The sequence below is a fragment of the Amblyraja radiata genome, chromosome 15 (genome assembly GCF_010909765.2).
Source record: "Amblyraja radiata isolate CabotCenter1 chromosome 15, sAmbRad1.1.pri, whole genome shotgun sequence".
Lineage (NCBI taxonomy): Eukaryota > Metazoa > Chordata > Chondrichthyes > Rajiformes > Rajidae > Amblyraja > Amblyraja radiata.
Window position 1 is genome coordinate 47,668,920 of NC_045970.1, and position 14,903 is coordinate 47,683,822.

The 14,903-nt window shown below is 47.6% G+C and overlaps 1 protein-coding gene across 3 annotated transcripts in view; it reads right to left on the reverse strand.

Annotated features, from left to right (window-relative positions):
• prkg1 (protein kinase cGMP-dependent 1) overlaps window positions 1–14,903 on the reverse strand; it is a 445,216-nt gene that overhangs the window by 107,937 nt on the left and 322,376 nt on the right. For all 3 annotated transcript variants that reach the window (XM_033034352.1, XM_033034353.1, XM_033034354.1), the window contains exon 6: window positions 2,990–3,067. In XM_033034352.1, coding sequence (XP_032890243.1) covers window positions 2,990–3,067 — 78 coding nt within the window. The remainder of the gene's footprint in view (window positions 1–2,989; window positions 3,068–14,903) is intronic.

Here is a 14,903-nt window from a genome sequence, read left to right on the forward strand (position 1 = left end):
GTGGGATGAAACAGGAGCACCCGGGGAAAACCCACGTATGTCACGGGGAGAACATACAAACTCCGTTCAGACAGCGCCCATAGTCAGGATCGAACCGGGGTCTCTGGCGCTGTAATGCAGCAGCACTACTGTTGCACCACCATGCCACCGTGTCACCCTTTAATTGATAGGCTAAATGCACAGTCTTTTATCCAGGTCAGGGAATCAAGAACCAGGGGACACTGGTTAGAGGTGAGAGGGGCAAGATCTAATAGGAACTTGAGGGGCATGTTTTTTTTAACTCAGATAGTGGTGGGTATAGATTGAAAGAGCTGCCAGAGGTAGTTGAGGCAGGTATTATAACAATATTTACAAGACACCTAGGTAGACATGAAATGCTGGAGTAACTCAGCGGGACAGGCAGCATCTGTGGAGAGAAGAAATGTGTGGCGTTTCAGGTCATAGAAACATAGAAACATAGAAATTAGGTGCAGGAGTAGGCCATTCGGCCCTTCGAGCCTGCACCACCGCCATTCAATATGATCATGGCTGATCATCCAACTCAGTATCCCGTACCTGCCTTCTCTCCATACCCTCTGATCCCCTTAGCCACAAGGGCCATATCTAACTCCCTCTTAAATATAGCCAATGAACTGGCCTCGACTACCCTCTGCGGCAGGGAGTTCCAGAGATTCACCGCTCTCTGTGTGAAAAAAGTTCTTCTCATCTCGGTTTTAAAGGATTTCCCCCTTATCCTTAAGCTGTGACCCCTTGTCCTGGACTTCCCCAACATCGGGAGCAATCTTCCTGCATCTAGCCTGTCCAACCCCTTAAGAATTTTGTAAGTTTCTATAAGATCCCCTCTCAATCTCCTAAATTCTAGAGAGTATAAACCAAGTCTATCCAGTCTTTCTTCATAAGACAGTCCTGACATCCCAGGAATCAGTCTGGTGAACCTTCTCTGCACTCCCTCTATGGCAATAATGTCCTTCCTCAGATTTGGAGACCAAAACTGTACCCAATACTCCAGGTGTGGTCTCACCAAGACCCTGTACAACTGCAGTAGAACCTCCCTGCTCCTATACTCAAATCCTTTTGCTATGAGGTCTGCGTCATATAGGTCGAGACCATTCTTCAGACTGTGGGCGGTACAGATAAAATGTAGCCGGAGACAGGAAGACTGGTCGGAGACCTGGGAAGGGGGAGTGGATGGAGAGAGAGGAAAAGCAAGGGGTTACTTGAAGTTGGAGAGGTCAACGTTCATTCCCGCTGGGGTGTCAGCTGCCCAAGCAAAATATGAGGTGCTGCTCCTCCAATTTGGCAAGGAGTAGTTGGGCCTGAAGGGCCTATTTCAGTGCCGTCTGATTCTATGAATCTAATTAAATGTGGAAATAGGTTGCACAAAATTCCCCTGCACCAGTGCCTAAAGCCCCTGTCCCACTTAGGCGATTTTAAAAATCGACTACAGGCGACTAGGCTGTCGCCACATGGTTGCCGGGGTGTCGCCAGTATGGTCTCCTCAGTCGCCAAAGAGTCGTACCTTTTTTCTGGTCGCCGCTGGATTTTGAAATGTCACCTTTTCGGTGACAGTCGGCGCCCGTGGGCTTGACGCCAGCGATCGTAGCCTGACGTAGGTGATGTCGTAGGTTGTCGCCAGGATGACGTAGATTGTCGCCGGTGCTGACGTTGGTGAATTCCATTGCCGACTACCTACGTCAACCGGCGACAGGTATCGGCGGCTGAATTGTCGTACCTTGTCGTTGCTTGTCGCGGGTGGACGTAGGTTGTCGTAGGTGTGGTCGTAGGTGGACGCCCTAATGGGTTGCCGGTTATCGGTAGCTTGCCGTAGCTTGATGTCGACTAGGTGGTAAGTTGTTGTAGACATTGCCATAGACATTGTCGTGGGGGGGGGGGGGGGGGGGGTCCAGTTTTTCGACGACTTGCTACGACTGTGACAATCGCCGAAAAAAATCGCCTAACATAGAAAATAGGTGCAGGAGGAGGCCATTCGGCATTTCGTGCCTATGTGGGACAGGCACATAAATCTCCTCTTTGACCACCTCTCATGCAAAATGCGGCATGGTGGCGCTGCGGTAGAGCTGAGACGAGGGTTCGATCCTGACTGCGGGTGCTGTCTGTACAGAGTCTGCACGTTCTCCCTATGACCTGCGCCTAATTAATAATAATGAATCAGTGGTTATATATCATCCATAATCATCATCGGCAAAATTATTAACACTCCAATGTTTCAAAACGGCAGCTCTGCTTTGCTGAGATTAGTGGCATCTCATAAGCACGCTCCATCTCCTGTGAAATGTATAAATTAGTCATTTTTCCTAAGCATGTCAGCCAGTACAACTGTCAGAAGTAATTTTAACATTTAAATTTCATTGTTACAAAAGACCGACGTATTCCTGTCAAGAGCTGAAACTGCCTCAGGCAACTGGCTTAGTGGAGCGATTGGTGTACATAAAAAAATGAAGTATTTAAAATTAATTAATTTCCATTACAATAACGACTACAAAAGGTGCCAACACCATTGTGACAGCACTAAGTATGTGCTCGTTGAGGGACTTGAGGGAGTACGGAATTATGTGGCACTTTGAAGATAATAGCATTGGTTATCTGTATAAATACTTCTACTATTTCATAAATTCATAGGTGGTAGAAACAGAATTAGGCCCATCAAGTCTACTCCGCCATTCAGTAATGGCAAATTTATCTCACCCTCCTAACTCCATTCCCCTGCCTTCTTATACTTTCAAGAGAGACCTAGAAAGGGCTCTTAAAAATAGCGGAGTCAGGGGATATGGGGAGAGGGAAGGAACGGGGTACTGATTGGGGATGATCAGTCATGATCACATTGAATGGTGGTGCTGGCTCGAAGGGCCTGTTTCTGTGCTGTACTGGTCCATGTATTTATAATTCGAGCAGCCACAATCCAGCTTGGTTGTCAGTGCATTGGTTGGTGCACCCTAAGTCAAATCATTAATTTCCACAGACAACTTACCTTTCCTTTGCTAATAATGAAGAATGTATCTCCTCGTGCCCCTTGTCTGATGATGTACTCCCCATCTTCATAGTAAGTCTGTGAGGAAAACAAAAACAAAATCCATCAACATTTTGTGGAGACAACAAACTGCGGGCAGAGGAGAGTAGGATCATAGAAACATGAATGAATGAACGAATGAATACGTTTATTGGCCAAGTATGTACACATACAAGGAATTTGCCTTGGTGCTCCGCTCGCAAGTAAGCTCGCAAACATAGCAACATAGAAAATAGGTGCAGGAGTAGGCCATTCACCCCTTCGAGCCAGCACCGCCATTCAATGTGATAATGGCTGATCATCCAGGATCAGTATCTCGTTCCTGTTTTTTCCCCATATCCCTTGATTCCGTTAGCCCCAAGAGCTAAATCTAACTCTCTCTTGGAAACCTCCAGTGAGTTGGCCTCCACTGATTTCTGTGGCAGAGAATTCCATCATGGCTGATGGTTGATCATGATCAGCCATGATCACAGTGAATGGCGGTGCCGGCTCAAAGGGCCAAATGGGCTACTCTTGCACCTATTGTCTATTGTCTATTGTCCACAGATTCACAGCTCTCTGGGTTCAAAAAGTTTTTCCTCATCTCAGTTCTAAATGGCCTAACCCCTTATTCTTAAACTTTGACCCCTGGTTCAGGACTCCCCCAACATCGGGAACATTTTTCCTGCATCTATCCTGTCCAATCCCTTAAGAATTTTAGATGTTACTGTAAGATCCCATCTCATCCTTCTGAATTCCAGTCGACCCATTCTTTCATCATATCGGGATGCATCCCAGCATGGCTTGAGAACTGCTCCATCCAAGACCGCAGAGAATCGCAGCGGATTGTGGATGCTGCCAGGACCATCACGCAAACCAACCTCCCTTCTATTGACTCCATTTTAGATTAGATTAGATTAGATTAGATTATACCTTTAATAATCCTTTTCAGGAAATTACAGTGCCACGACAGCTTCAAGACAGACATAACACCACACATTTCCTCAAGTGGCTTCCATACTTAACAAGTTAAAATACGTTAAAATACAAGTTAAAATACAATTAATTTTTAAAAAGTGCAATTATTTATGCGCATTATAAAATCTTATAGCAGCTGGTAAACAGGACTTCCTATGTCTCTCCGTTTTGCACATTGGTGCAATCAGCCTCTGACTGAAGATGCTGCTCTTGATCACCTTCAGGGCATGGAGTGGGTGAGTGGGGTTTGTCATTATAGAACCTAGTTTATTTAGAGTTCTGGCCTCTGCCACCTGCTGGACCGTTCGTTGCTCAGCCCCGACCACTGAGCCGGCCTTCCTGATTAGTTTGTCCAGTCTGTTTTTATCCGCTATGCGGGCGCCATCTCCCCAACAGGCCACAGCAAAAAACAGAGCACTGGCCACCACTGAATGGTAGACACTGCACAGTAGGGGTTGGCAGATATTAAATGACCTCAGCCTCCTTAAAAAATACAGTCAGCTTTGTCCCTTCCTGTACACTGCCTCCATATGACACTTCCAGTTCAGCTCACTGTCAAGCTGCACCCCAAGGTACCTGTGATTAGCGACCACCTCCACCTCAGTGCCCTTAATGGTGATCATTTACAACTGAGCCAAGGCCAGCAGCTTAATCAAGGACGAGTCGCACCCAGGCCACTCCCTCTTCTCTCCTCTCCCCCTCTCCCCTCTGTGAAAATGCACATCTCCAGATTTAGCTTTAGTTTTAGTTTAGAGATACAGCATGGAAACAGGCCCTTCGGCCCACCGAGGCCATGCCGACCAGCGATCCCCGCACACTATCACTATCCTACACACACTTGGAACAATTTACACTGATGCCAAGCCGATTAACCTACAAACCTGTGCGTCTTTGGAGTGTGGGAGGAAAACGATAAACTCGAAGAAAACCCACGCAGGTCACGGTGAGAACGTACAAACTCCGTACAGACAGCACTCGCAGTCAGGATCGAACCTGGGACTCTGGCGGTGAAAGCACCATAAGGCAACAACTCTACCGGCTGCACCACCGTGCCGCCCAACTAGAGTGTGCACTGTGAAAATGGCGGCAACACATGCAGGCGTGCTCAGTAGACCATCTCTGTACACTTGCTGATTGAGGATCAGGGTTATGGCAATACTCTACTAGACTGTTTGTGCGCAAAAGTATTTCACTGTGTTAGCATTTTTGCACATGTGACAATAAACACACCATTGGATATGAATTATCTGTAGGCAGATAATAGTTCTTGGCATCATGTTCGACACAGACATTGTGGGCCGAAGGATGTGCTGGCACTCGAGAGGGTCCAGAGGAGGTTTACAAGAATGATCCCAGGAATGAGTGGGTTAACATATGATGAGCGTTTGTCATCGCTGGGCCTGTACTCGCTGGAGTTTAGATGAATGAGGGGGAGACATTGGAATGTACAGAATAGTGAAAGGCTTGGATAGAGTGGATGTGGAGAGGATGTTTCCACTACTGGGAGAGTCTAGGACCAGAATTAAAGGATGTTCTTTCAGGAAGCAGATGAGGAGAAATTTCTTTAGTCAGAAGGTGGTGAATCTGTGGAATTCTTCGCCACAGAAGGCAGTGGAGGTGAAGTCAGTGGAGAGACAGAGATTAAGGCAGAGATTGATTAGTATGGGTATCACAGGTTATGGGGAGAAGGCAGGAGAATGGGGTGAGGTAGATCATCCCTGATTGAATGGCAGTTGACGTGATGGGCCGAATGGCCTAATTCTACTCCTATTCCTTATGACCGTACAAACTTATGAAGGGCCTGTGTTCTATGTTCTAAATGCAAACAATTCATGCACAAGGGGGAGGCAGAGAGGCAGCAGCATTTGTTAAAGACTAATATTCACAAAACATTGCTGAAGCAAATCCTAAAAAGGTTAGTGCTCGATCCTAAACGAAATGCATATTGTGTTTACAACTAGATCATAGTAAATTTCTGGTGGGAAATTTCTAAAGTTCTCTGATTTCTGTTTCAAAAAGATCAACTTCCTAAGAGGAGATGCAGATACAGCACAGTTACAGGCCCTTCGGCCCACCCAGTCCGTACCGGCCAGCGATCACCCCGTACACTAGCACTATCCCACACACACACACACACACACACACACACACACATGAGGGACGATTCTTGAGCACGGTTTGGTAACAGCTCCATCCAAGACTGCAAGATATTGCAGAATGTTGTGGACGTAGCCCAGTCCATCACGCAAAGCAGCCTCCCTTCCATTGACTCCAACTACACATCATGCTGGCTCGGCAAGGCCACCAACATTAACTAGAACCAGTCTCACCCTCTCTTCTCCCCTCTCCCATCAGGCAAGAGGTACAGAAGTGTGAAAACGCACACCTCCAGATTCAGGGACAGGTGTGGAGGACCTTCAAGGTCAGGCCCTGGCGCCACACTGTATCGTAGGCGGCGGTGAGGTCTGTTGTTCAGCGGGTAGTTGAGGGTCGACGATTGGATCGAGCCTGGCCAGGAGAAGCCGGTCGAGGAGCTTGTACGGGAGACAGAGGAGTGAGATGGGCCGATAGTTCCGTGGGCCGTCCGCAGGCTTTGTTTGGTTTTGGTCGCGCAATGACGGTGGCTTTCCGCCAGATTTTCGGAATGGACTGACCAATGAGGCAAGAGGAATAGAACTCACAGAGCCAGACCAGGCATTTAGGACCACAGTGTATCAGGAATTCTGGGGGGATGTTATGAGGACCCTGGGCTTTTCCGCATTTCAATTGAGTGATGACAGAAGAGAATCACCTGAATCATCCTACCACAACCAGAGAGCAGCGCTGAACTACCATCTACCTCTTTGGTGACCCTCAGACTATCCTTGATCGGACTCCCAGGGTGAGACGTTCCACACCAGGGCATCGGAAATGTCCTCGTTCTTCAGGGAACGGGGATTCCCCTCCGCCACCATAGATGAGGCTCGCACCAGGGTCTCATCCATACCCCGCAACACTGCTCTCTCTCCCCATCCCCGCACTCGCAACAAGGGCAGAGTCCCCCTAGTCCTCACCTTTCACCCCACCAGCCGGCAAATACAACAAATAATCCTCCGCCATTTCCGCCACCTCCAACGTGACCCCACCACTCGCCACATCTTCCCATCTCCCCCTATGTCTGCCTTCCGCAAAGACCGCTCCCTCCGCAACTCCCTCGTCAATTCTTCCCTTCCCTCCCGTACCACCCCCTCCCCGGGCACTTTCCGTTGCAACCGCAAGAAATGCAACACCTGTCCCTTCACCTCCCCCCTCGACTCCATTCAAGGACCCAAGCAGTCGTTCCAGGTGCGACAAAGGTTCACCTGTATCTCCTCCAACCTCATCTACTGCATCCGCCGCTCTAGATGTCAGCTGATTTACATCGGGGAGACTAAGCGGAGGTTGGGCGGTCGTTTCGCCGAACACCTCCGCTCAGTCCGTAATAAGGGGGGGCTCTTTTAAAACTGAGATGAGGAAGAACTTCTTCACCCAGAGGGTGGTTAATTTATGGAATTCACTGCCCCAGGGAGCAGTGGAAGCAGAAACGTTAAATATATTTAAGACTAAAATAGATGGTTTTTTAGCTGCCAAGGGGATAAGGGGCTACGGGGAGAGGGCAGGGATATGGACCTAGGTATGGTTAGTATAGTAAGACCTGAGTGATCTCCTGGACAAGTGTCGATCGCCTGGATTGGGGTCGGAGAGGAATTTCCCGGATTTTTTTCCCGAATTGGACCTGGGTTTTTATCCGGTTTTTTGCCTCCCCCAGGAGATCACGAGGTTCTTGGGGTGGAGAGGGGTGATAGCGGTATAAAGGGGAGGGTAGTGTCTTGTGTTCTGTGTCTTGTGTCTACTGTTTGTGGGTAAGTGTGTCTGTTTAGTGTTCAGCCATGAGCGAATGGCGGTGCGGCTCGACGGACCTGGTGGTCTACTCTCGCACCTACTTTCTATGTTTCTATGTTTCTATGTAATAACCTACCTGAACTCCCGGTGGCTCAGCACTTCAACTCCCCCTCCCATTCCCAATCCGACCTTTCTGTCCTGGGTCTCCTCCATTGCCAGAGTGAGCAACACCGGAAATTGGAGGAACAGCACCTCATATTCCGCCTGGGTTGCTTGCGTCCGGATGGCATGAACGTTGAATTCTCCCAGTTTTGCTAGCCCTTGCTGTCTCCTCCCCTTCCTTAACCCTCGAGCTGTCTCCTCCCATCCCCCCGCCCTCGGGCTCCTCCTCCTCCCTTTTTCCTTCCTTCTCCCCCCCATCAGTCTGAAGAAGGGTTTCGGCCCGAAACGTCGCCTATTTCCTTCGCTCCATAGATGCTGCTGCACCCACTGAGTTTCTCCAGCATTTTTGTGTACCTTGATCGGACACTGCTGGCTTTACCTTGCACTAAAATATATTCCAAGATCATGTATCTGTACACTGCGAATGGCTCGATTGTAATCATGTGTGGTCTTTCCACTGGCTGGTTACCGCGCAACAAAAGCTTTTCACTGTACCTCTGTGCACGTGAAAATAAACTCAACTGAACTGAACAGATGCTGCCCGGCTCACTGAATTACTCCAGCAGTTTGGGGGGTTTTTTCTCCACCCTTCTGTTAGTTCATTACAATTAATTGGGCTTTAAAAGAGCATTCGGTCTTTAGTTTGTGTGACATTCCAGCAAGTAAAACATGCTCCGGCCCTGTTTCAAGCTCAGATCTTGCCCGAGGGAAATTGGTGGAGCCCGAGGCCATTGATGTTGTATGTTGACACCAGGCCACAAGTCAGTGCAGTCGTGTTTTTGTTTAAAGTGGCCTGACATCAATTCATTGGAAAGCTCAATAAACACAGCAAGCTGTTGAAGGCTAGATCGCCTCGGGGCAACCATCTGGCATGTTCTTAACTTGCAATGAAATTCGAGGCTGCCAGTGCAATCATCGCCCAGGGCAGACAACGGTGGCACAGCAGTGGAGTCACTGCCTTATAGCACCAGAGACCCGGGTTCAATCCCGACTGCTGCGGGTGCTTGTCTGTACGGAGTTTGTACGTTCTCCCCGTGACTGCGTGGGTTTTCCCCGATGTCACTCGATAACAAGGTCAGCCTGACCAGGGCCGGTGCTAGGAATTGCGGGGCCCAATTAGAAAACTGATGGCGGGGCCCCTACTCTCAGGGCCGGCCTTAGGGGGTGCGGGGCCCAATTGGGAACAATTTTGGTGAACCCCAGATTCCCAGCCAAGGTGTGTCAGCCCAGTTATTTAGTATATATTATGAAATTGTACACTAGGGTGTGATGGATTCTACACTGTGTGAATCTCTCCCGCTCCCTCCCGTTTACCTGTCAGTAGCTCCGCTGCTTCCAACCTTTACCGTAGCTGCTAATTACCATTAAACTGCATTATGTGATTGGACACAATGCCCTTGGAGACCGCGGCTGATTGGACGGGAGGAGATCTATTTGTGATTGGACGGGAATTTTAAAGCAAGCTGGTTGGTGATTGGATGCAACCCCCTTAGAGACAACGATTGATTGGCCGCCAAACAAAATTGTCAAATCTGTAACAAAAATCGCGGGTCGGTGCGAACTCAGTGGATCTGGTTGTCTCTCCAAACTAATCTGGTTGTATCAACCAGACTATCTGGTTGTATCTCCAAACTAAACTGGTTGTATCAACCAGACTATCTGGTTGTATCTCCAAACTAAACTGGTTGTATCAACCAGACTATCTGGTTGTATCTCCAAACTAAACTGGTTGTATCAACCAGACTATCTGGTTGTATCTCCAAACTAAACTGGTTGTATCAACCAGACTATCTGGTTGTATCTCCAAACTAAACAGTATAACATGCAGGTACATTCATTTAAAATTCAGTGATTATTTCACATGATTTCTCACTGTGTAAAGCTCAATATCTGACCAATTTCTGTTTAACACGTTTGGTCTGCCGTGAGCATTTTTCTCTCCCAAAATAGTTCACATCTAGCAAACCGATCAACGAACCAGACAGCAGTTGGACGCAGTCATAGAACCATAGACAATAGGTGCGGGAGTAGACCATTTGGCCCTTCGAGCCTGCACAGCCATTCAATATGATCATGGCTGATCATCCAACTCAGTATCCTGTACCTGCCTTCTCTCCGTACCCCCTGATTCCTTTAGCCACAAGGGCCACATCTAACTCCCTCTTAAATATAGCCAACGAGCTGGCCTCAACTACATTCTGTGCCAGAGAATTCCAGAGATTCACCACTCTCTGTGTAAATTTTTTTTTTCTCATCTCAGTCCTAAAAGATTTCCCCTTTATCCTTAAACTGTGACCCCTTGTTCTGGACTTCCCCAACATCGGGAACAATCTTCCTGCATCTAGCCTGTCCAACTCCTTAAGAATTTTGTAAGTTTCTATAAGATCCCCCTCAATCTTCTAAATTTTAGCGAGTGCAAGCCGAGTCTATCCAGTCTTTCTTCATATGAAAGTCCTGACATCCCAGGAATCAGTCTGGTGAACCTTCTCTGTACTCCCTCTATGGCAAGAATGTCTTTCCTCAGATTAGGAGACCAAAACTGTACGCAATACTCCTGGTGTGGTCTCACCAAGACCCTGTACAACTGCAGTAGAACCTCCCTGCTCCTATACTCAAATCATTTTGCTATGAATGCTAACATACCATTCGCTTTCTTCACTGCCTGCTGCACCTGCATGCCTACTTTCAATGACTGGTGTACCATGACACCCAGGTCTCGTTGCATCTCCCCTTTGCCTAATCGGCCACCATTCAGATAAAAGTCTACTTTCCTGTTTTTGCCACCAAAGTGGGTAACCTCACATTTATCCACATTATACTGCATCTGCCATGCATTTGCCCACTCACCCAGCCTATACAAGTCACCTTGTAGCCTCCTAGTTTAGAGGGGTTTAAACGGTTTAGAGATGTTTAGAGGGCTTCAGATAGGTTTAGAAGTGTTCAGAAGTGTTGTAGAGGGAAATAGGGGGGGGGGGGGGGGGATAGACGGGGTTTAGAGGTGTTCAGAGGGTCCCAGAGGGGTTTAGAGACGTTATAAGCCCCCCGTGAGAAATTGTATTTCTCTGAAATTGAAGATAGACATAAAGCTGGAGTAACTCAGCAGGACAGGCAGCGCAACGACTCTGGAGAGAAGACCCTTCTTCAGACTGAATTGAACTCTCGTCGGTGAGAGTACTTGTGATTGTCTGAAGACGGGTCTCGACAAGAAACGCAACCCCCTCCCCAGAGCCGCTGCCCGTCCCGCTGAGCCACCTTCAACTTCAGAGCCAAACAAAAAACACAGAGTGCTGGAGGAACTCAGCGGTCAAGGCGGCTGCCTCACCCGCTGGGTTTCTCCAGCATTTTTGTCTACCGCTAAACGTCAATGATTCCGGGAATGCTGAGGAGACAGGGTGATAGAGAGGGAGTGGGAGAGCTAGAGAGAGACGAGATGGTGAGCGGGAGAGAGAGAAGGAGGGAGAGAGAGAGCAAAACACAGAGAGACACAACGTGGGTCGGTAGGTGAATGACTAACCTGCCCACCAGGAAGAAGCCCCTTCTCGCGGTCCGGGGCCCTCACTCATGATGGTGAGTTTAAAGAAATTCTCAATGTGTCATCGATCTACATTCCTCAGTAAATGTAATTGTGTTTTAAACAAGTATTTATGACGCCGCGTGAATTTTATACAAAGGAACACGGCGTCATTAATACTCATTCAAAACACAATAACATTTACTGAGGAATGTGGATGGATGCAGATTGATATAACAACTTGTTAACAACTTCATGTTAAGAAGTGCTAACAGTACTAGTTAACAAATCGTTTGTGTCTGATGGCCGTGCAGCGGTTGTTATACATGATCGTTTAAAAAAAAATCCGCATGGCGAATTAAAAAATATAATCTTTATTTAAAAAAGAGAATTCGTATTTCCGTACGAAATACGGAACATTAGTGCGGGGCCCCCATTGGGCGCGGGGCCCAATTTGGGGCAATCGGTCAAATCGGCTTAAAGCCGGCCCTGAGCCTGACCTGATTATATTAGACTTCAGTAAGGCTTTTGATAAGGTGTTCAAAAGGGAACTGCAGATGCTGGAATATCGAAGGTACACAAAATTGCTGGGGAAACTCAGCGGGTGCAGCAGCATCTATGGAGCGAAGGAAATAGGCGACGTTTCGGGCCAAAACCCTTCTTCAGACTGATGGGGGGTGGGGGGGGGGAAAGAAAGAAGGAAAAGGGGAGGAGGAGGAGGAGCCCGAGGGCGGGCGGATGGGAGGGTGGGAGGAGACAACTAGAGGGTTAAGGAAGGGGAGGAGACAGCAAGGGCTAGCCAAATTGGGAGAATTCAATGTTAATGCCATAAGGACGCAAGGTCCCCAGACGGAATATGAGGTGCTGTTCCTCCAATTTCCGCTGTTGCTCACTCTGGCAATGGAGGAGACCCAGGACAGAGAGGTCTGATTGGGAATGGGAGGGGGAGTTGAAGTGCTGAGCCACCCACAAGCGGCTCCTGTATAAACTCAACCATGTAGGAATAGACGGCAACCTCTTAACATGGATTGAGATCTTTTTGACAGGAGACACCAGCGAGTTCTCTTGGAGAGAGAGACGTCTATTGTAATTTCTGTGGCATCAGGTGTACCACAGGGGACTGTCGTGGGTCCGTTGCTCTTCCTACTGTATATCAATGACATTCCAAATGCAGTTTCGTCCAGAGTTCGACTCTTTGCAGATTATGCCATAATTTATAGAGAGATTAAAACATCAGAAGACAGCTTGTCCTTACAGTAGGACCTTGATGCTCTCTGTGAGTGGGGAAAAAACCTAGCAGATGTCATTCAATACAACCAAACGGCATACCTTGCATATCTCACTCAAGATTAAACCACTTTTATTGGAATACAACATGAGTAGCCGTACATTGCTTGCTGTCGACCATCACCCATATCTAGAAGTCGAATTAAGCAAAGTTGGGCGACGCATATTAGTCGAGTGTCCAACAGAGCAAATAGAACTCTTGACCTTCTCGTAGGTTCACGAGATTGATCCCTGGGATGGCGGGACTGTCATATGAGGAAAGATTGAAAAGACTAGGCTTGTATTCACTGGAGGTTAGAAGGATGAGGGCAGATCTTATAGAAACATATAAAATTATAAAAGGTCTAGACAAGCGAGATGCAGGAAAAATTTTCCCAATGTTGGGTGAGTCCAGAACCAGGGGCCACAGTCTTAGAATAAAGGGGAGGCCATTTAAGACTGAGGTGAGAAAAAACTTTTTCACCCAGAGAGTTGTGAATTTATGGAATTCCCTGCCACAGAGGGCAGTGGAGGCCAAGTCACTGGATGGATTTAAGAGAGAGTTAGATAGAGCTCTAGGGGCTAGTGGAGTCAAGGGATATGGGGAGAAGGCAGGCATGGGTTATTGATAGAGGATGATCAGCCATGATCACAATGAATGGCGGTGCTGGCTCGAAGAGCCGAATGGCCTCCTCCTGCACATATTTTCTATGTTTCTATGTTTCTATGTTTCTCAAAATAAATTTTCATGCATGTAGTACATCCGTCAAAGAGATTGCCTACAAGTCCTTGGTCAGGCCCAAATTGGAGTATTGTGGAGCCCTATGGGATCCTTTCAACAACAACAAGATCACCCTGGAGAAAGTACATCGCCGAGCAGCCCGCTTTGTATGTAATGACTACAAGAGCAAATCAAGCGTGAATAATATGCTGACTTCTCTCGGATGGGATACCCTAGAGCTCCGCACAATCAGGCTAAGACTTGCAATTTACAAGGAGATTCACAAAATCACGCCATCAAACCTCCCGTCATCCCAGAACACTGACTACCATGAAACAAGACAAAATAACGGTCCCCACATCATCTACTCGCTAAATTTCCCAATAAACTTTGCAACCAATATTCTCTTTACCCAAGGACGATAAGGAATGGAATATGTTATCACCCAACACACGTGCTGTTCCTGATGTTGTCATTTAAAATGGAGATTAAGCAACTAGATCTCCTTTTTACACAGAGAGTGTTGAATCTGTGGAATTCTCTGCCACAGAAGGTAGTTGAGGCCAGTTCATTGGCTATATTTAAGAGGGAGTTAGATGTGGCCCTTGTGGCTAAAGGGATCAGGGGGTATGGAGAGAAGGCAGGGAAGGGATACTGAGTTGGATGATCAGCCATGATCATATTGAATGGCAGTGCAGGCTCGAAGGGCCGAATGGCCTCCTCCTGCACCTATTTTCTATGTTTCTATCTCCTCAACTTGGTCAAAAAGGTCCACTTCAAAATGTAATCGCTACGCTACTCACTCCGACCTGCGCGAGATAACCACTGATGAGGTGTTTGCGCAGTAATCAACCAGAACCAGAAGCAGATTTGGGATTTTGCTCCCACACTCCAAAGACGTACAGGTTTGTAGGTCAATTTGCTTGGTACACAGTAAATGTAAAAATTGTCCCTCGTGTAAGATAGTGTAATGTGTGGGGTTCACTGGTCAGGGCGGACCCGATGGGCCGAAGGGCCTGTTACCACGCTGCATCTCTAAGCTAATTTGAACTAAATTAAAGGTCGGGAAAGTGTCCAAAAATAACCAAACATAAGGGAGAGTGCCCACCGATATTTTTCAAAAGATGTTGTGTGGGAGGCAGTCCCCAGAGATGGCATCATCTTTTAGACTTTACTTTAGACTTTAGAGTTACAGCGCAGAAACAGGCCCTTCGGCCCATCGAGTCCGCACTGACCGGCAATCACCCCATCCACTAACATCCATTATCCTACGCATACTGGGGACAATGTACAATTATTACCGGAGCCAATTAAACTACAAACCTGTACGTCATTGGAACATGGGAGGAAACCGGTGCAGCCAGAGATAACCAAAGCAGGATCGAACCCGAGTCTCT